The following is a 22,494-nucleotide window of genomic DNA, read 5'->3' on the forward strand; positions in this document are numbered from 1 at the left end:
TTTCCACATAGTGAGGTAGATATGTGGGGGCGTGTTAGAACGAGCCGTTTTAGGGGGGCGTGGCAGAGTCTTAACTTCGATAAAGAATATCTCTTTGGTTTTGAGACTTTAGTCTTTGCAACTTCAGGGATCTTATCTATGCACAATCAGCTTGTAACACTCCAAAGAGAAAGGAAAACTTGAAATCGCATCATATGACCCCTTTAAGTGTGTGCAAGGGTATTGTCTGACTTTGGACAATATTTTATCTGAGCTAAAATGCATGCAAGGTTTTGTGTTGTGATTATGTGTGCATACATGCAAATAAGTGTTAATGAGCAGTGTGCTAATTGGAATGTGTCTGCCACTTGTGAGATCTCTTATAAGGTTAAAGATTATTTGCCCAAAGGAGAAACAGTCGGCTGGCTCAGTAAGTCATACACACACACACACAGAGGCTTGGCTGTCTAATAAACTTCCTCCGGTTCTTCTAATCCACTCCTACTGGCAGCTTGAATGCTGAGATGATAACACACACAGCAAAGACATGACTACAGCTGAAGACAGCTAGTACTTTACACTAACAAAGCTTTGCAAATAGAGCTGACCACAGCAGGAGCAGTGGGTCATGGTCTTTTACCGCTGAAAGACAGCACTGATTGCTGTACAATCTCCCAGCTTTAGGGGGACATTTTGCAATCTTGCCCCCCCCCCCCGAAGACTATGCATAATAACAGTGAAATTTTCTTGCACTAAAAACAGTAATTTAGTTTTACACAACGAATCCTCCTTTTTGAGCCTCATTCATGAAACACAAGCAGAGCAAATTCATGAGTATTTCTCATAAATCCATTTGTATATAATTGTCCCATTGAATGAATGCAGCAACTTACATAATAATGGATTTATGCACTATTTATGCAGATTCTTGTTTCATGAATGGCCCTCTGACCTTAAGAATCAAACAAGCTGTTTTTTCTACTTTACCTTTAACACTTCTACAGTATATATATATATATATATATATAAACAACCTCTGTTATGATTTATTTTGCAGCGGTTTCCATGAATGATCTGGGTGGACAAGATAGTTCTGCATTTTGAATGCTGACACATGAACTATTCGTTTTTGAAAGAGCTTTGAAAGCCATGAAAGCAATGTCTGACCAGCGAGGTGTGATTTTTTAGTTTTTGAAAGAGGGCGCTCACCAAGGCTGCATTTATTTGATCAAAAATACAGTAAAAACTGTAATATTGTAGAATATTATTACAATTTAAAATATTTTTCTCTATTAGGACACTATGGCAATTTATAACAAACTAAAAAACCCATAAACATTCCTATACATATAGTAGACATGGAATTTATGGACACACATTAACGATTTGCTAACAATCATGCAAACCCTAAACAAGCATCTACCCTTGACGTTGTGAGTGTGAAGAGCTCTTGAATAATAATAAGAGGGCTGAACATACATGCTGAAAGGCCTTAATTAAAGGGCCGCTCAGTCCTACGGGAAGCATTTTTAATTAATATTTCCACTCCACACATATCCCTCCCTCTCTCCCCCGTTCATTTTACACCCCTTCCCCCTCCACAATTTATTTGACAAAGCTTTGTCTGTTTATTTATCAGAAGCTGACCTTTTATTACCCATAATGGCCCGGGGGTGAGAAGCAGTGCTGCAATACTACTGACCTTTTTTCAGTAGTGTGAGAGTAGTTCTGCTGTTTTGCCATTTTTCACTAATTTCAACTTTCCAAAATTATGCATTTTGTGTAAATGTATCCGTTTAATTTAATGGTTACATTTAATTTCATTGTTTTGTGTCAGATAAACACAGCTCTGTTTATTAGTAGTACTGTCTATTTAAGACAGAATGCACATATATAATATACTGAAACATAGTCTCGTATAGCCAGAGCTTCAGACTGATGGCAGAAGGTCTGGGAACCTTGGCCACTTTGAATAGCCAAGGACCGCCCAAGAGGCCATATGACTGACAGGTAAAGCAACCAATCATGTTTTATTTTCTGCCGCGTCATGTTTATGGGGGTGGAAATGTCCCCACAATAACAGACCAATGTGTAAAACTCTTCAAGAGTCTATGCACGAACTTTACATATGTCACATAAATCCAGTGTTTAGTTGATCCTGATAAGCACTCATTGTCACAGCTGTAAACATAACGACTTCTCCCTCCATGAGGGGGTTTGGAACACGAAGGCAAGAACGCGACACACATGTCTCCCAGTAATTCTGTAATTCTGTATAACTCAACCAATCGTACAACGACTTTGAAACACCTGAAGTGTTTCCAATTTTGTGTGCCATATACATCAGACGTTCAGCCAACGGTCAGTGGGCGTGACGTCTAAGGCTGAGACTAACTGACATGGATCCGATTTCATTTCCAGCTGTATGTTCATTTAAGACATACCTGACTGTCCGAATAAATACTCGCCAAGACAGACATTTTTTGACACATTTTTTGTGTATATTTTAGGGATGCACAATATTATCGGAACGTTATCGGAATCGGCCGATAAAGGCTTAAAATGTAAACATCGGCATCGTCTGATTTGAAAAAAATATGCTGACATGCCTGGCCGATAAGACGGATAGCTCACATGTGCTCAGGGTGTAATAGTGATAAGATAACGTCAGCAGTGGTCATTCTTGAAGCGAACTTTTGCATGAATGATGATTAGAGTCACTGTTTTGGATCGCCACATTTAATTTCAGAATGCACTTACAGAACGACGCGTCCAGTGTGCGAGAGAGTCAACAGTTTCTAGCATGTGCAGTAACAGCGGCAGCAGCCTCCCCTGGGTCCTAATGCCCCTCCGAATATGCGTTTCATTTACTTAGGGGGCGCTGTTGGCCTATTTGTAATAAAATGAAAGTAAAATACATAAATATCATTAAAGGGATAGTTCACCAAAAAATGTTTAAACTTTGATGTTTATCTGCTTACCCCCAGGGCATCCAAGATGTAGGTGACTTTGTTTCTTCAGTAGAATACAAATGAAAATGTTTAACTCAAACCGTTGCAGTCTGTCAGTCATATAATGTAAGTGGATGGGAATCACGGCTTTGAGAGTCAAAAAAACATACATAAACAAAACCAAATTAAACCCTGCGGCTCGTGACGATACATTGATGCGACAAAATCTTCGTTTGTGTTCTACTGAAGAAACAAAGTCACCTACATCTTGGATGCCCTGGGGGTAAGCAGATAAACATCAGGGTTTAATTTGGTTTTGTTTATGTATGTTTTTTTGACTCTCAAAGCCGTGATTCCCATCCACTTACATTATATGACTGACAGACTGCAACGGTTTGAGTTTAAAAAATTTGTTTGTGTTCTACTGAAGAAACAAAGTCACCTACATCTTGGATGCCCTGGGGGTAAGCAGATAAACATCAAATTTTCATTTTTGGGTGAACTATCCCTTTAAGATACTTGTGTGTCTGAATAAATAAAGCAGTATGGATGTCATAAAATCACGAGTCTGTTTTGAAGAGTTTCAAACTGTTTTAAAGGTCAGAAATTTTAGCTAAAAATCAAAAACATGACACTTGTAAATTAAATAATGTAATATATACAGATTTATTGAGTAATATATAATATATATTTTTTAATGGATTATGAAAACTTGAATATAAGGAACTCTGAAAGATTTATTTTTATTGTTACAGCTCTTTTGCTTTAGTCTATCTATTAATGTTAAATCCACTATAAAATGTTAAGGTTTCAACTGCATCTGTCTGAGAAAAAAACCCAGCAGAAATTGATTTATTACAGTTATTTTCAAGGCTCTCAATGTAATCTCATCAAAAAAATGTTTTTGCTCAAAACTAACCAAAATTTAAAAATAATTTGTTTATCATTTCTGCACAGGAGAGACTTGGTGTTGTTTCAAAACAAAAGGAAATATATATCGGTTTCGGCATCTGCCATCGGCAAAAATCTAATATCGTGCATCTCTAGTATATTTGACCGTTTATGTACAAGCCCGAAACCCTAAGTATACTTCGCTTGATCGTGTTTAGCTCCGTGTCGGAACACATGCACAAAACAAGTCTAAGGAACAGGCTCTTTTGCAGTTAATGCACTTTTAATAACTTTTTAATATAAAGCATGTCCCACAGTAAACTGCTTTTTTACGACAGTCACATTACATGATTTGACCTATTTGGGCGTTAAGCTTTTAAGGAGGGGTTTATTGTACTCTGTGAATAACATGAGAGGTAGTGCGAGAAAAGAGCAAGACAGACAGAGAGACACTGACCTTCCACATCCCCGTTCCATCTGAGTGTGTTAATTAAACTATTTTTTTCTCTTAAGAACTAAAGTGTGAGCTTTCAAACTAATTATTTTAGGCTTTGCTCCAGCTGTCAGGCTCTTTCTGGATTTTCACAGCAGTTCTTTTCTGGAATTATGTGTCATTTAACTGTACAGACTTATACTTGCAGTTCAATCTAACTCTAGTCCTAGTCTAACACTGTGTACAATGTACTGTAGAAGCTTGGGTAGCCCGGCCCACTGTGAAATCTCATTGGTTCAAAATCATGCTTTGAATAGCTGTGTATTAATATTGTCCAATTGGCTGCGATTGTGCCACATCATTCAGCAGTTTCAAGTTCAAGTAGTTAGACAAATAGATTGTCGCTGGAAACTCATGCCTGGTTAGAACACATTGTTATTTCTGTCATTAAATTTGAAATGAAAAACATAATTACCCTAGCCTTGTTTTGAAACCTTGAGGACCTGATGACAGATGTATTCTGTAGTTCAACAGATAAGCAAATAAGAGGCCAGGACCTTGGAGGAGTATCCAAAGAGCATCAATAACTTCTGGAAGTAGTTGGTTAAACTTACACCCCGTAAAAGATTGAACGTCAATTCAAGTAAGAATCTATTTAATAAGTACATGTACAGGGCAAAGGCATTGACCTTCTGTTTCTCTGTGTACAGTACTCAATAGTTAACAGGCTTCTCTCTAGCACACACACATTCAGAGTTAGTATTTAGTAGCTTTTTCTGACACACAATGGTGGCTGGCCTCTTGCCCTTATGGAGGGGAAAAGAGATCAGGTTTGGAATGCGGCCAGAGTCGTATACAGTGCTGAGAGATTAATGATATCTCAACCCTAAAAGCCTGTGCTCATCATCTCTCTAAATGAGAGCTACACAAACAAAAACACAAGCTAATATCATGCACAAATATAGATACTAGTTAACACATGCTAAGCATGCAACATCCCAACATGCTAATGTAAGCAAATAGCGAAATTAGTGCAAATAACATGTCAAATCATTTCATGCAAAAAATTCAGAATACTAAATTGTTTTAACAACAGTACAAAGCACAACAGCTTTCTCTTTTAATCATACGCTGTCCATATGCTAGCATAAACAAAGGGACTTTTTGTAACTGAAACTTAAAACTAGCATGTGGCTACTAACATTCAACGGGTCAGTTCACTTCACTTCACCATTCATGAAGAATTCAGAACAATCTGTTGTTCACATTTGGCTAAACCCAACGTTTGTAATTTTCCATACTTCAAAATTAGGTACAAGCCTAATGTTCAAATGAAACCTATGCCACGTATGCTAAATATGTACTGAAACTTACCTAAGTACTGTATGTACCAGAGTACATAAAAATCTATGGGAACACTTTCATCATTGTAATTAAATACCACCTTAGTTCATAATCCATCAGCTGCTAGTGCATACATTCACCGCTTCTTACATAAACCTTTGTAGAATGCTAGCAACAGCAGCTGCAGGACTAATGAACCTGTCTTTACAATATCCAGACTAAAATGAGCATACAATATTGTATAAGAGTGAAACTACTTCTTGAATTGTAATATCTACTCAGCATAAGTGCACAGCCCCATTAAGACCATATATAATGCAGCAGGACTGTACATCCAGCCATGCTTCAACAAAGAGCGGAAGCCTATGTTTCTGAAGGCATGACAGATGAGTGTTTCAAAAAGGCCCTCTAGGCTACAAAGGGCTAGTTGTAAATTATTCAGGCTGTTTGTGTACACTCAAACCACAAGTCCAACTTTAACTCCAGACACGTGCCATGGAAAGTTCAAGAACTGGAACATGCCCTAATGTGCCATTTCGATATCAGTGACATGCATCAAATGTTGTACAGCAGGTATAAACATTGATGATCAGAATGAATTGGCTGAATATAAAACATAACTCTTAAAGATGCCTTTACATTGGAGATCTAAGGACTCAGTTAATTAAGTTGAGATCTGCATTGGTTCACATGCAAGGGTGTAGCATAAACCAGCGGAGGGTATACAGAAGGAATCCAATATCCTGCATATAACAAATACAAGAAAAATGGCTTAAAAGCATGCCATAAGAAAGGAGTATAACAAACTTACCTTGGCAAAAAGAACTCCTTTAGCAGCCAGAGCATCCTCGCTGCGCCCATTAGGGAAGCACTCATAATGGGCATCCAGAATAGGGTAGCGACTGGCCAACAGAAGCCCGCTGTTCAAGAACTTGAAGCGGGAGCAACAGCCTTTCCAGCCATAGCGTCCCACGTCGCTCAGCACAAATGGAAAATAGCGGTGCAGCTGCCTCCTGAGCCTGTCTGCAGCTCGCCTTTCGAAGACTTCCTGCAGACAAAGGAAGTCCAGGTTGGCAGGGAAGAAGGCAGAGATCTCATGGTCAAAGCCGTCGTCTCCGTGACGGCGTTTGCGCCCAATCGGCCTTTTAAAGACTGAGGTGCGGTGTTGTGAAAGGGTATTGTTGTGGGAGATGCCTCCATCGGCTGCGTGGAAGCGAACCAGGGATTCCCGTGAGGCCATACGGCTTTCTAGGCTACCCGTATCCCCATCCCCGGTCTGGTGGTTTTCTTTTTCAGCCTCAGTCGGCTCAGAATCAGGAGAGGTGATGCTGATTTGCACTCCAGCCGGATGGAGAGGACAGTCTTCTGAGTTCTGGATGATGTTGCTATGTACTGGACACTCACCAGAGGAGTGTGGGTCTGCAAACTGGTGGACGGCACAATCAGGAGCATGCTCTTCTCCATTGGGGTGGAGGGGGCACTCCGAGGAATTTTGGGCTCCAGTGCTGTGGACGGGGCAATCCGAGCTTGTATCTCCTGAGGGGTGAACGGGACACTCAGTTAAGGCCTCAGTCTCAGGCTCAGTGGTGACTACAGGCTCGGGACGATGGTCCAAAGATGAGGTGCGGTGGAAGCCCTGGGTGGCCAAACTGCAGAAGGATGCCGCACTAATTGAAGTATTGGTGGGCGAGTCTATGTATATCTTGATCTGGGGTCTGCTGGCACCATTACGGATCCGCTTGCCCACTTCATGAGCTCGGCGTTGAGTGTCCGCAAGGTTGTTGAAGCGTGCGAGTGAGTCCGGCAGCAGGCAAACATTGGCACTGCCAAAGCAAAAGCTGCGACCTTGTAGACGCCACTCAGCAAGTGCTGCCCCAGTTCCAGCCGATGTTCCCTGCTCGGCGCCATGCTTGTCTGGTTTCTGGTGAGAGTAGATGTAGGGGTTCCTGATTGTCTGCAGTGGGGCCCACAAGAGGAAGCCAATAAAAGCAAAGGGTAAGGATGCCAGTAACAGCACCAGGTAGAGTGGTGTAGAGATCAGGACCCCAAGTGCCAAAAAAGAGCAGGGATCTTGGGAGCGTCTACGCTTCTCTAGTGAAGTTGCTACACAGGAGGCCAACAACCGGTCCAACAGCCAGTAGTAAGGGAAAACAAAGGCCCAAGACAGATCGCTCAGAAAGCTGAGGAAGGCACTAGGGTAGGGAGAGGTGTGCAAGACCATTTCTGGCTCACCTTGTAGACCAACTCCCAGCCAAAAAAAAAAAAACCAGTACAAAAAAATAACTACAAAGTTTACCCTCCCCCCTGTGGTGGAACGAGGTATACTACATGGTTCTTGGGTCCTTCGCTATGTCCGACTTTGAATTTGGGATATACAGGGTTCCAAGCCCAGCCTCTTCCCTCCTTGGTGGGGGTCTACAGTGCTAGAGTCTCCTGAAGAATCTGATCATGGTGATGACAAAAAAACCCTCCTGGGACCCAGAATATTCCAGGCACGGAAAGGGGAGGCCTCGTCAGCACAGAGCCTGCAGACAAGCAAAGGGAGGGGGGAACAGAATACACAGGCAATCAGATGAAAGTGGAGGATAATGTGCAATCAACAAATTGGATCCCAGTAAAATGTTTAATGTTTTGAAAATCATGATGAATAATAAATAATAATAGCTTTTTACAGAAACCAGAGTGTCAGGTCACCAAATGTAGCCTGCTGTGTAAGAATTTAGTTTTTTGCTACTAAAGTGCTTCATTTGCATCTGTGTGTTTTCAAATTGGGTTTGGTAAAATATGTCATTTAAAATAGCTTATTGTTTGTAAATAAAATAAAAAAGTTGTATGAAATACAAGCAACCTTATAAAGGCTTGGATTTAAATCCGTGCAACCACAGTGGGATTTTTTAGAAAGAGGGTCTACCAGATATGGCTTATTATCCCAAATGACCTTTGATTTTAACAAAGGAGAAATTAGGATAATTATCATTTAAAAAGCTACCACTGCACAGGTGTTAATATGATAACTAAGTTCCTTTGTAGAGTGGTGGTGATTTTGTGGTTGTTCCTCATGAAATAAACAGACAGAAACAGGCCTATACAAACAAATGGAGCAGATGATGAGGAAGATTAGACTGCAACCTCACAGAGAGACAATTGCACTGATTAAATGTAAGAAAAGATGATACAGAAAAATATTCTCTGTCTTTGTCACAAGGAAGTACCAATTAAATTTACCTTGTTCTTGAACAAAGAACTCACAGAGGTGTTACGTTCTTTTGTTTTAGACCCTTTATTCAGTGCAATTTAAAATGGTTAAATATAATTAATATAAATATAATTAAATACAGACTAAAATGGAGCTTAAAATAAGAAAAAAAATGTTTAATATGGTTTGTACCCCTTTTTTGTACCCCTAATACTTTCCCTCCACTCCTTTGATATTTAATCACCTTCAACAAAGCTGAAAATCGCAAACGAGTAATTTGATAATTTTAGAGATTCTCATAAAACACATAAATCTAAAGTGCTTTAAACCTTTGTTTTGAATGCAGCTATAGCTGTCCTTTTATGTTGAGATGCTGGTTGCCTTTTTGCAGCAGATGCTCCTAGTTGAAACCCTGACCTAAATCATCAAAAGATTTACCACAGATCAAAGAGGACAGGTCAGTCTTTGACACAACCAGGAAATGTATATGTTACTGTTGTGGTTTTATAACTGGGTTGACAGTTGACACTGATGTCAAGAGACTAAATAACAAAAACAGAAAGACAAGTTCACAAGTCGTAACTTAACATCATATTTAAATGTTCACTATCCAATTAATCCCCAATGGATAAAATCAAGTCCCATCTCACAAATTTCTCATTGAATATGCTGTTTCACTCAGAAATATGCCACATTACAGAATTTTAATGGGTTGTGAATACCATTTCATTCAGATCAGCAAGAACCCCTCTTGCACATTTACACATAAGAATGACCTTTCTCACACAAAGTCCTCTAAAAATACTACTAAAGCACAGATAAACGTCTGTATTTACCCTATAAGAGTATAGCAGTTTCCCTAGATAACCATAACACAAAGCTTCACGTACAAATAATCCCTTTGCATCCACACTCACCTCATCTGCACACACACACTCAATCTGTGGAATAATAATTTCCAGGGTTTTATCCATCACTGCCGCCTAATCTGCGCTGGACCGCTGTGTCGACTGCATAGTGGCCTAGACATAAGGGAAAAAAATCATCATTTTTTCTGAGAGGGCTGATTTTTGACAGCCTGCTGCGAGCACAGGGTTGCGCTGGAGAGAATTTGAGCCATCTGACTCAAAGAGTGACAGACAGGGCCGTCGGTGCACAAGAACAGGAAAAGGAAGAGTGTAGCAAATGAATGTGTGGTAGTTTGCAGATGTGCATGCTGTATACATACGCATCACCGCACAAACACACACACACATGTGCGAGGGGGTTTAAGTGACCGTGTCTTTAGGTTAAGCTTGCCTACTGCTGAGCAGCTTTCAGGTCACACACAAACAAACACACACACAAAGCTTACAAAGGGAATCCGGTGCAACAACAATGTCCTCAACTCTTCACAGATTCCCAAAGATTGGCCTGCTGTCGTTTTGCACCTGAACTGAGCTGCCATATGGTTTTGTAGAACACACACACATACTTAACCACAAATTCACACTTAAAGGGTTAGTTCACCCAAAAATGAAAATTAGCCTGTGTTTTACTCACCCTCAAGCCATCCTAGGTGTATATGACTTTCTTCTTTCAGACGAATACAATCGGAGTTATATTAAAAATTGTCCTGGCACTTCTAAGCTCTATCATTGTAGTGGGTGGGGGGTGTTTCTGTTCAACAATTCAAAACACGTTAAATAAAGCACGCGCATCCATAATAAAACGTGCCTCACATGGCTCCGGGGGGTGAATGAAGGCCTCCTGTAGCGAATCCATGCATTTTTGTCAGAAAAATATCCATATTTCAAACGGAATAAACACTTTTCTATCACTTCCGCTATCTGTCATATGTGGAAGCAGTTCCGGCGGATGACGTAGGAACTCGCCATTGCGTGATTAGTGACAAATGTGGAGAGAGAACAAAACAAAATGCCGGTCATGAATTAGAAGCACAAATGAGGATTGTAAAGAAAAATGTCGGAGGATTTTGATATAAGCCAAGAGGAGACTGGTTTTCCTTTGCTAAAGAAAGGAAACTTTGCTTCCTTAAACAAACTCGTGAGACTAGCATATCTCAGAGGCACGCGCGCAACGCATACGTCCTACATCATCCGCCGGAACGCTTCTGCATACGACAGTGAGAGAAAAGTGTTTATTGCGTCTGAAATATGGATATTTTTCTTACAAAAACGCATGGATTTGCTACAGGAGGCCTTTATTCACCCCCCGGAGCCGTGTGAGGGAGAAGGGTATAACTGCAGCCTGGAGATCTCCAAATGGGGACGGGAACTCCAAAACGGGGTGGGAATTCCAAAATAGGGCGTGGCTTCCTCTCATTGACAGACAGGCACATGACACGCATGCGCAATTTTTTCTCCCAATCCACTTCAGTGCAAACTCTGCCCCACGGCTGATTCTAAAGATTTTATTGGTTGTGTCAATCACAGTGTTGATTTCCTACACTATGCTACAAAAAGTGCTAACGACTGCACAGCAGGATTGGCGCTGATTAGCGTGGTAAAGAAAGTTGCAGTTCAGGAGATAAGAAGTTAATAATATTATGCGATATGAGATTGTTCCGTAACTCCCCAACCAGACCTCAATAGGAATAGGTCAAAGAGGAAGAGGAGGAGGAGGAGGGAGAGGAGGAGGAGGAGGAGGGAGAGGAAGAGGACTTGGTGAAGGAATTTCAGCTTCCATCGCGCTGCTCTGGTTCATGACTGGTTTACCAATAACCCGAGGTTTTCTAACATCCTTCTTGTGGAAGATCTTGAATCTTGTGGACGAGATTCTCTGACCTGACCCAGAACAAAGACGGGATGCTGAGGCGGAATAATAATTATTTTTTTTTTTTTTTACAGTTGTGCTGTGTAGTACATGAATGAATAAAAATGTGCCAATGTATACATTGGTTGTGTCTTTTGTGTTCATGTGAAAAGGTTTGGGGAGAACCACAAGCAACATAACTTACCAGTTTTGGATATATTGTTTTTGTGTTCATGTGAAAAGGTTTTTGAGTGGGAGAATCACAAGCAACATAACTTACCAATTTTGGATATATTGTTTTGAATTTATTGCACCAGTGTGTAATACTATGTTGTAGTGTGTGTGTTTTTGAAACCTTGTGTGTGATGTCTGAGGGAAAAGTTTGGTTTTTCAGCAAGAGTGAATGGTTTTGAGTGTAGAGCTTCATTTTGACCTGAAAATAGGATGTTTGGGGAATTGGGTGAGACGTTATGGATTTGTGTTTACTGTTTTGAGAATACGAGGCATAGTTTCAAGAAATGTGTTTAAGCAATCGAGAAAAACTGTAATAACTCAGGGGACATTACTTCACTTTTATGCTCCATTTAAAGGTGCAGTAAGTGATATTAGCCTCTCTGGGACTGTTAGACATGCCCCTCTTTTCCAAAATCCACCTACTCAACTACAAAATTCCTGCTTATGGGCTGTCCTATAAACATTCAAAATGACTGATATACAGAATCTAATTCACTTAATTTAGTAATATATGCAGCAACTTTAAATGTATATGGACAGAATAGCTCAGATAATTTTACTATTTGGTAGTATTTGATGAGAAATTCAAGTTCATGCTAGTGTTATTTTATGTTATTTACATACCATTATAGTATTTATTCACATTTTCAATTGCCTTTTATTTTTATATTAAAATATATCGTTTTAATTCAAATAATTTTGTGGTTTGTCATTTTTATTAGTTTCAGTTTTTATATTTCTATTTAGCTTTAATTCTTATGTGATAATTTATGTACTATTTTGGTAATATTTTGGATAACCTTTTAAAATATTTCAATTTAGCTTTAATTTTTATTATAATTTTAATAATTGAAGTACTTTTTCAGTTAATTGCCAAGGTTTTTTTTTTAGTTTTTCTTTTAATATTTATATTTAATTCTATTTTATTTCAGATTTATATTTATTACTGAAAATGATTTTTAATCATTTTAGTTAACAACAAAAATACTAGTTCATATTGAGATTTGACTTTTTATCACAGACTTTTTTGAGACACTGTTGAGATTTCTTCTGAAACCCTAGAGAAGACAAACTATGAACAATAATTAATAATAAATAAGTATTTCTTTGCTATTATTATAATCTAATTAACTGCTGTCTAGGAGAAAACAACCACAACATTACAGAGATCTCATTTTTCTTTCCTATGGGAGATATAATCCTTTTTCTCTGTGTAGTTTTGAAACAGTTCTTATTGTGTTCGGGAAACTTCTACCTGTGGTTTTCAACAACCAGCTCTCTGCTCTGTGTGTTTACTTTAAGTGTATGCACTTAAATGTTATGTGTGCCTTCGATAACTTTCCTATGCGAGTCAATACTGCTCCAGTACAGACTAGAAGCCTGATAATCAAGGCAATAAACTAAATGAATGCGGGCACCAATAGGAAGTCTGTTAGCTAACACTTTGTTTAGAAAGCCTCAGCTATAGATCTGTTTATACACGGATCCTTCACCTTCTAATCAATACTGATCACAACTTTCCCCATGAGGAAAGAGATAGACACTGACAAATGTCACGTCGATGACTGTGACTGTTTACCAGCCAATATAAACGTATAAACAGAATTTGTTCTGTAGAAGCTATTAACGGTTTTTGGTTATTAAGTAGGCCTATTTGATTAAAGTGACTTACAAAAGCTGTTAAGAACATGTCTGGGTCAAATGTTGACCACAAAATTGAAAGAAAAAACTATATTAAACTAACTGTATGGAAATAAAATTAAATTAAAAGAAATTAAAATATGTGAAGGTCCTTCTTAAGGTTGATAAAATTAGGACAATTAAGACAATAAAAGTGATACGGTTACACTGTCTCTTTAAGAAAATGTTTTGTTTAAGAGAATGTTTCTCATTAAGAGATGTTTTATGTGCATAAACTACAGTTTTTTTCAACTGCTTACAAACATTTTCAAAACTTTGCCTCTTTTTTTCCAATTGCACACAAAATGCAAAATGCCTCACATCTCTTGCAAAATGAAACACTGCATTCAAAATATCGCAAACACATCTCAAAAGAAAACATTTGCAAACACCTTTGTCATAATATTAATTCCTGTTAGATTTTTGTGTTACAATTGTGTGTTGTGTTTTGCAAAATGTGTTTTATGAAATTGAAGGCCGAGGATTAGTGTATGGTTTTGCAGATTTGGTGTGTGGTTCTAGTGTTTAAAGGGGTCATATGATGCGATTTCAATTTTTCCTTTCGTTCTTTTTAGCAGCATCATATGACCCCTTTAAGTGTCAGGTTTCAGAAATTGTGTGACAAGTAAAGATTTTGGGCCAGTTTTACTAAACAGGGCAAATTAGCGCGAGAACGCAATTCCAAACAACGCCGATGGGTGTGGACATTTCTGCGGGTGATTTACTAACAACACGCAAATTAACTCTTTCCCCGCCATTGACGAGTTATCTCGTCTTTTATAAAGAACACTGACGCAGCATCTCATTTACATATCGAACAACGCAATCTACCAAGCACAGCGCAAATTAGCGTAGTCACAAATAAAGAATAAAGAAATAAAGAAGCCACAGTACGTTAAAAAGAACCGGAGGCCAAAAAATGAAGGGTTGCAAGAAGTTTTGATAGACCTGGTATTTCGTGACTCCTAGTTGAGGGTTCCAAGTCGTCTTTTATTTCCTGAAGCAAATTAAACATAACATGGCTTGGCAAACGATATGTTCGGATAATGAATTCATCTGGCATTCAAAATAAATTAATATTTGTGGAAAAAAATCCTCTCCCTTCTACCATGCACTCTCTGTTCTCTGCAGTGCCTCCTCCTAGCAGCCATTTCAAGCGCAAAATAGTTTAAGACATGCTTTTTTGGGGCGTTAATAGAGCAAATACCAGTAATTTGATGAACGCAAACCTTAGTAAAACACGTTGCGTGATTCATTTGAATACTCTCCTCCCATAAATTTTGCGTCTGAAAGGGAAACTCCTACAAATGCATATTCAATAAGGTCAGGCGCAAAAATAACTGTGTCCATGCCTTTTCAGTGCTAATTCATCACTGCGCATCTTTAGTAAAACCTAACAGTACTATTTTAACGCCAAATGACGGTTTGCACTGGTGCAAGCTGTTAGTAAAACTGGCCCTTTGTAAGCAGTTGAAAAAACTGTAAATAAAATTAAAAAAACATAAAATATAAATTAAAAATTAAAAAATAGAATAAAAGAAAATAATAATTATGCAGTATTCCTTTAAGAATGCATACGAGTAATGCTGTATAAATGAGCATGTTTTAGTTTTGGCCTTCCTGGCCTTCCTGTGAACTCTCTGATCAAAACACGGATAAATTTGTTTATGTGTGTGTGAGTGTGAGTGTGTGTGTGTGTGTGTGTGGACAGGTCTTGGTGTTTGTTTGTGTGTGTGTTTGTGTGTGGACAGGTTTCTGTGTTTCTTAGTGTGTGTGTGCGTGTGTGTGTGTGTGTGTGTGTGTGTGTGTGTGTGTGATGAGGCTGATAAGTGTGCGTGAGGTGCTGGTTTTGTATCCGGTAACTTCAGATATCAATGCAAACTCATCAGCAGGGCTGCACTACTTTTCTATTGGTTCATTATTAATGGACCACAGGAAAAGAGAGATATAGCCATAAAGGAAGAAAGAAACAGCTTCAACTGTAAAGGCCTGAAACATGATCGATACAGATATTTTACTTTATTCGTTCATAGAATCAACAAGGATAGGCTAATGAAATATATTGTGACATATGCACAAGCCCTGAGGTGCTTTTATCACTTTTATGTCAGGTTCATTTATCTCATCTTTTAATTTCCTGTGGAACTCGGGCTTTGCTTATTCTGGACTAATGTGTATGTGTATGTGTATGTGTATGTGTATGTGCATGCATGTGTGTGTGTGTGTGTGTGTGTGTGCACCAGAGCGAGCGAGTGACACTGCACTGAGCACACTCAAGGGAGTTTGTTGCCATGGCAACACTGCACTCACTCATTAACAGTATTGCTGTTGTCTATCAGTCTGGTCAATGCCCCTTTAGTATGACACACACACACACACACAAGATATTATTTAATCTGTACCTTAGTCATCTAAACATGCTAAAGGAAATATCTTCAAGCAAAAATAAAATATAAAATAAAATAAAATATTATGGTATTCATACAAACCAACTGCCATGTTACGAGTCAAAAAAAACCTGGTAGTATTGCCATGATACAGACATGAAATAAAGTAAAATGAAACCAAATAAAATAAACAGTAGAACTTTACAAGCAGAAGTTACCACATCAAACTAATATTGTGCTGTAAAAATAAGCCTTGTTAATGATTGAATATTAAGCTGCCAAATGAAAGTTATTTACCCTTCCATCAAAAAGAGTTCTCCTATTTGCAAAGCAAATTAAAAATTGATTTGTCTACAAATTGTCATTCCTCAAGTAGCTTTTTTAAGGGGGTCATATGATGTTGCTAAAAAGAACATTATTTTGTGTATTTGGTGTAATGAAATGTGTTTATGCGGTTTAAGGTTAAAAAAACACATTATTTTCCACATACTGTACATTATTGTTTCTCCTCTATGCCCCGCCTTTCTGAAACGCGTCAATTTTTAACAAAGCTCATCGGTCTTAAAAAAAGAGGTGTGCTGTGATTGGCAGCTATCCAGTGCGTTATGATTGGCCGAATACCTCAAGCGTGTGACGGAAATGTTACGCCCCTTACCATATTGTGATGATGCCCTGTCCGGCCAGAGCGACGCCAAACAAAGTAGTTTCGCTTTCACAACGAATCACGCAGTGCCTTCACGACATGGCAGCGGCGGCAACAATACTACCGCGAGAATAAAAGTTACGCCTTCTTTCTTTGCGTGAACATTTGGGCGGCGTTATGCAAATCTTCCCACATCGTGACGTAGATATGTGGGGGCGTGTTAGAACGAGCCGTTTTAGGTAGGTGTTGCTGACTCTTAACTTTTATAAAGAATATCTCTTTGGATTTGAGACTTTAGTCTTTGCAACTTTACAGATCTTCTTTATGCACCAAGAGCTTGTAACACTCCAAAGAGAAAGGAAAAATTTAAATCGCATCATATGACCCCTTTAAATAATCTGAAAAGCATTTTAAATATGCTCTATTCGTTTTTAAATAAATTACTTTTTATGTTTATATTTTATATTTGAATTATACTTTATTAAGATTTCTGTGCAAATAATCACTGAATTTAGCACATGAAAAAACTGGCAATGGGATTTATATGTTTAGCAAGATTTTTCACCGTAAAAACAGATACAGTGTATGAACGTCTTATAAGAAAGACATTAAGTTCGATTTTAATTGCCATATATTAACATAATAAAGATTTTTAAAAAAGGCAGGTTCATGTTCATTTGAGTAATATTTGGGCGACAACTATTGTAAAAACATCTGAATGTTTCGGCAATGTATGTGTACAATCGCAGATGCTAAACTGTAATCAACCAATAGTTTTCAAATGGTTTTCTGGCCTCAATACACTCTCAGAAAAAATTAAAGCTGTCACTGGGGCAGTACCTTTTCAAAATGGTCCTGTTTTGGTATAAAGGTGTGCCTTTTGAAAAGGTACCGCCCCAGTGACAGCTTTCGTACCTTTTTTTTTGAGTGTATAATTGAAAAAATAGGACTGAAAAGGGACAGCAATCACCAGGCAAGCGTCTTCAAATCCCATGATGCAAACACTTGCTGTATGCAAGGTGTTAATGAAACTGGGTACAGCTCTCGAGGACTCATTTAGCCATAGACATTACATGATTTAAACGAGACAAGGAAATTCCAGCCGAAGCACTGCCTCTCTTGAGTATTCTCTGACTGCTATCAAATATAGGCTAATTGCAGTGGCAAAATGTTTGTGATATAATTTAATCCATCAACAGATCAAATGGCATTTCCTCTGTATGGTAGATAAAGCTCATTTAAGATGCTAATCAATGTGCCACCTTTGTGGAGGGATTATGACCGTAATATCCACAATAATCCGCCATTAATCAATGCAGGTGTAATCTTTATCAATCTGGCAACCGTTAACTGTTTCAACAACAAACCTCCTACTGTCTTATGGTTTAATTGTATTAATACATTTAGACTATTAAAGAAAAAATCGAAGGGTGCTTGACTGTGCAAAAGTCTTTTGTAGAGACAAGACTGGTTCTGCCCCTCTTTTGATGAGTTTTACACTAAACTAGCCCTGAGTTTAAAGCTCTTTAACGCAGGGAACTGGTTTTAATGAACTGAATGACTTCCATTAGAGGAACAATCATCGCGATTATCTGTCTTCCAAAGAGCAGCAGCAACTCAAATCTGATTGTGCCACCACTTTCATTCAGCAGGGAGCGACCATTACTCCCCCAGACTCCCTGACACCTGGTTACACAAGGTGATGAGTGCTTTTACTGTGTGGGCATTTGTGAGATTGAGTGGCATCCAGGGGCAAGACAGACGGCGAGTGTTTGAGTGAAGAAGTGCGTGGGATGGCAGAGGAGAGGCAAGGTGCTATTAGATATGGCTGTGCTAGATTTTTATTTTTTTGTTCATTTCTTGTGATTTGGGTATGAACATACTGTACAGTGGGGGTCCAACCCTTTGAGAGCACACTGAAAATTGATTTTTTTATTTCAAAATTCTGACAAACAGAGGGTTACACTTTATTTTAAGGTGTCCTTTTTACAGTGTAATTATACATTTAAGTACTGAGTAATATTAATTAACTACATGTACTTAATATATGGTTAGGGTTAATTGCATGTAATTATGCATAATTAACTGTAATTATAATAGTAGGTACATGTAATGTGGTGTTTTGGGGGTTGTTTCATGTTCATGTTTTCCATGTCTTTTATTTTGTAATTGTTTCATGGTCCCTGTTTGTGTCATGCTTCCCTTGCCCTCATGTATTCATGCCATTGGTTCCCCTGTTCATTGTGTCATGTTCTGATTGGTTGTCTTAGTCATGTGTCTTGTTTCCCATTGGTTTGTTCTTGTCATGTGACCCTCTTGTTTCCTATAAGTAGCTTCATGTTCCCATTGTGCCCTGTTCGTGTATTGAATGTATTTATCCCGCTGTTGGTGAGTCTAGCCTGTTCATGTCAAGTCTGTTCATGTCAAGTCAAGTCTGTTCATGTCAAGTCATGTAACGTGTAACAAGGACACCTTAAAATGTTAACCAAACACCTAAAAAAAGTGTTACCAAAAAGAGTTTACGGTCTAAAATGAACAAGAAATATTTAAGACTATACACTATTTCTGGGTCACAAATCGAAATGTAAGCAGATTTGTGACTTTGACTATGTTAAGTCCTTTGTACAAAAGGTCAGAACCACAGAGCAGATGCTCTTAAACATTTGAGTCATGCTGGATAACATGGATAATAAGGACTCAAAAAACTAATTAAAATTAATTAGCAAATTAACTCTTTATTTAATATAAATAATCTATATCTAAAATAATCTAAAATAATATTTTATCGATTCAAACGTCACTCAAATTGTTAATTAAAAAAATAATATGATTATAAATAAACAAATATAACATTTATATTTGCAAAAAAATGCAACAAGTATTTTCTCATGCAGACCCCGTTGTACTTTGTTTGAACTGTGTTTGAATGAATAAAGCTGCTATGCACAGATCCTTCGGTTTGTGGAATGACGGCAGTGGATTATGATGATGATTCAGTATTACCCATCATGCTCTTGGGCAGTGGCCCATATGGGCCCCCCTTTGCTCTAAATATACACTCAAATCTAGATCATGCTGGATCAATACCCTGCTACACACACATTCCACTACTATATGTATCATACTGTGTCTACTAGAATTCCTCCATGACATTTTCTCTGTGGTCATTTAACCTGGTTCTCCTCCTCCCTCCGCTCACATCTCTCTCCGCCTTGCTCGCTTTTTCCATCTGCGTGACCCTAAGTGACCCAACACAAATACAAATTGCTTTCAGACTTCTGTGGCTGAACACCAAGCCAACTTGCAAATCAATAAACCCTGACCTGCCTTCGAAAGCACACATGTGAGCAAATAAAAAATAAAACACATGTTTGCACACACACATAAATACAACAAAACACACATCACAAGTTTAAATCCATATTCTCTCGAGGAAAAAAATATAGATCTGTGATGTGGATTGATTTGCTCTATATTGCTCAGGTTGACAACACTGATATTTTTCAATAGTTTTCCAGTAGATTTAATGTGGTCAAAGGTATTTTGAAGACAGATTGAATATAGTGTACAGTCAACACAGTATCATCCAAACATGAACAGGAAGGGAAAACAAGCCAATCAAACATGTCATCCAAATGTTCCTCAGCTCTGATGCAAATGAGTCATTTGCTTACATTATTCTTCCTATATTTTTTCCACAAATGCAGAGCACAGACATGGTAGTCTGACTGACACCAGTAGCCAATTATTTTTATGACTAATAACCAGTTTGATGACAAAATTATAAAACTGTATTGTTTGGTCTGTTAAAAACAGTTCAATCTCAAATCTATGCTTAAAGCAGCACTATGTAACTTTTTCTATGTTCAAAATTTGCAAAATGTATATAATGAGCGAGTACATCATGAATTCATCTTCCAAACCGCGTTTTTGTCTTATTCCGAATCACTACGGTACACTTATAATAAGTACTTATATTTGGACTATTGTAGCCTGGTCGGGTCGTCACCGCTGCGGAGTAACACATACCTGCGTGAATCGCTTATAAACTTAGAGAAGTAGCTCCGGTTGGAATGTTCTTCAGCGGGATGTGTGCAGTTCTGTTTATTAACCGCTAGAGCGCCAAAAGTTACATAGTGCTGCTTTAAAGCAATACTTCAAAACAAAAGACAAAGACTGAAAAAGTACTTTCATAACCTGGCATAAAAATGGGACAAATATGCCCTGATATTATCTGCTTCTGCAACCAAATATCAGATCAATAATTAAAACTACAAAAAGAAAGAAAAAATATATATAATATTTGTCGATACCATATGTCCATGGAACATAAAATAAAAAAAATCAACAAAGCAAAACAAAACAAAACAAAATAAATAAATAAAACAAATAAAATGAAACAAAACAAAAATAAATAAAATAAAATAAAAAGAAACAAAACAAATAAAATGAAAAATGAAACAAAACGAAAAAATGAAAAAAACAAAATGAAAAAATGAAACAGAACAAAATAATACAAAAATTCAATTAAATTAAACAAAATAACATGAAAAAACAAAACAAAACAAAAAATAAAATGAAATAAAACAAAACAAAACAAAACAAAATTAAATGGAATAAAATTAAACAAAACAAAACAGAGTAGAATAAAATAAAATAAAATACCAATGGAAATGATCACATCTAAAAAGTAGAAATAATTCCGCTATATCTGTTTATAAACAGCATTAAGGTGTACACAAAATATTGGAATTCTGAATTGAAAATTTAACATTCTTTCTGAATAACTATCTATATTGACAAGGTTGTTGGTAAATTTTGGAACAGGCACCAGGCTGTTAATCGGCCAAGACAATAATCTCAAAATAGCCTGACTCTAATCTGCCTGGGTTGATATATTGGCCTATAACTACCTTGTGGTTTCTCAGTGTCTCAGTGAGTCCATCATGCGGTTTGAGACGGTCAGAGTTGATGTGTCTCATTGAAAGCACCTGATCCTTCATGTCTTATTACATCACAGCTACAGCAGATGATCAGAACGAGACAAGCGCAGCCCAGAACGCCAGCAGAGGACGGGAGGGGTGGAAAGGGGGCGGCACTGTCAGAGCGAACTCAAGCATAAGAGATCAGAGTTGCCAGGGAAACCGCCCTAAAACCCAACCAGCAAAGGAAACAGAGGTGAGCGGTGGGTCATATGACCATGTGGCAGGAAAAGAGAGAGAGAGGCGGCCCAGCAGGACAGAGACGGTGCACATGTTCTTTTGCTTTTCCTGCTGATCATAACAAGTTCTGTGGCAGCATATCAGCACTTACGACACCCTCTCCTGCTGCCTGGCACCGCAGCAGCCCACATTAACATCCATATGTCTCTGATGTGTAGAGCCGCTACTGGTTTATGATAGCAGGAGACCACCAAGCTTAATTACACACAGACACACACGTTTGCTTTTGCCATACACACAGTGGCCTAAAAAGTATTTAGAAGCCACACAAAAATCACATTAGATTACAAAATGTCACAACAAATTGCAGCCCTCCTTATTAAAATCAATGTGAAGTTTCATTTGCTTCCCACTTTACTTACATGTATTTAACAAACAAAGTTATTCAATGAGAAAATAGTAAGGGAATCTGGAATTTAATGAATTGTGAAGTGAAAATAGTGTTGTCATGGTACCAAAATTTCAGTATTCGGTACCAATACCAGTGAAAATCCACGGTTCTAAAAAAAAAGCCCAGAACTACTTTTCTGACTGATATGACACAAACACTCTTAACCATTTGTACATTCTCTAACACCCATATTTTAGATTCACAATTCATTTAAAAGCCTCTGGTGTGTAATAATAGTAAATAGCATCATGTCCTCCTGTTTTTTACAGTAATAAAAGTTATAGGAGCATTAAATAGTTAAAGAAATCATTCTGAACAAAATTCATTCTAATGCTCATTATATTAGCGTTAGCCGCGCTTATGCTAACGATTAACTACGTATATGCTAA

At 38.0% G+C, this 22,494-nt stretch overlaps 1 protein-coding gene across 4 annotated transcripts in view; it reads right to left on the reverse strand.

The window, feature by feature from the left end:
• Window positions 1–22,494, reverse strand: part of LOC107654155 (sphingomyelin phosphodiesterase 3-like) — a 59,390-nt gene that overhangs the window by 25,297 nt on the left and 11,599 nt on the right. For 3 of the 4 annotated variants that reach the window (XR_001630310.1, XR_001630311.1, XM_016441110.1), the window contains exon 2: window positions 6,410–8,123. Coding sequence is in view for 2 of the 4 variants with exons in the window: in XM_016441110.1 (XP_016296596.1) it covers window positions 6,410–7,819 (1,410 nt within the window). In the remaining 2 variants the exon portion in view is untranslated. Of the gene's footprint in view, window positions 1–6,409; window positions 8,124–9,711; window positions 9,817–22,494 lie in introns of all 4 variants that reach the window. The other variant, XM_016441111.1, reaches the window with a different exon arrangement.

Source organism: Sinocyclocheilus anshuiensis, unplaced genomic scaffold, assembly GCF_001515605.1.
Source record: "Sinocyclocheilus anshuiensis isolate Anshui unplaced genomic scaffold, SAMN03320099.WGS_v1.1 scaffold115, whole genome shotgun sequence".
Lineage (NCBI taxonomy): Eukaryota > Metazoa > Chordata > Actinopteri > Cypriniformes > Cyprinidae > Sinocyclocheilus > Sinocyclocheilus anshuiensis.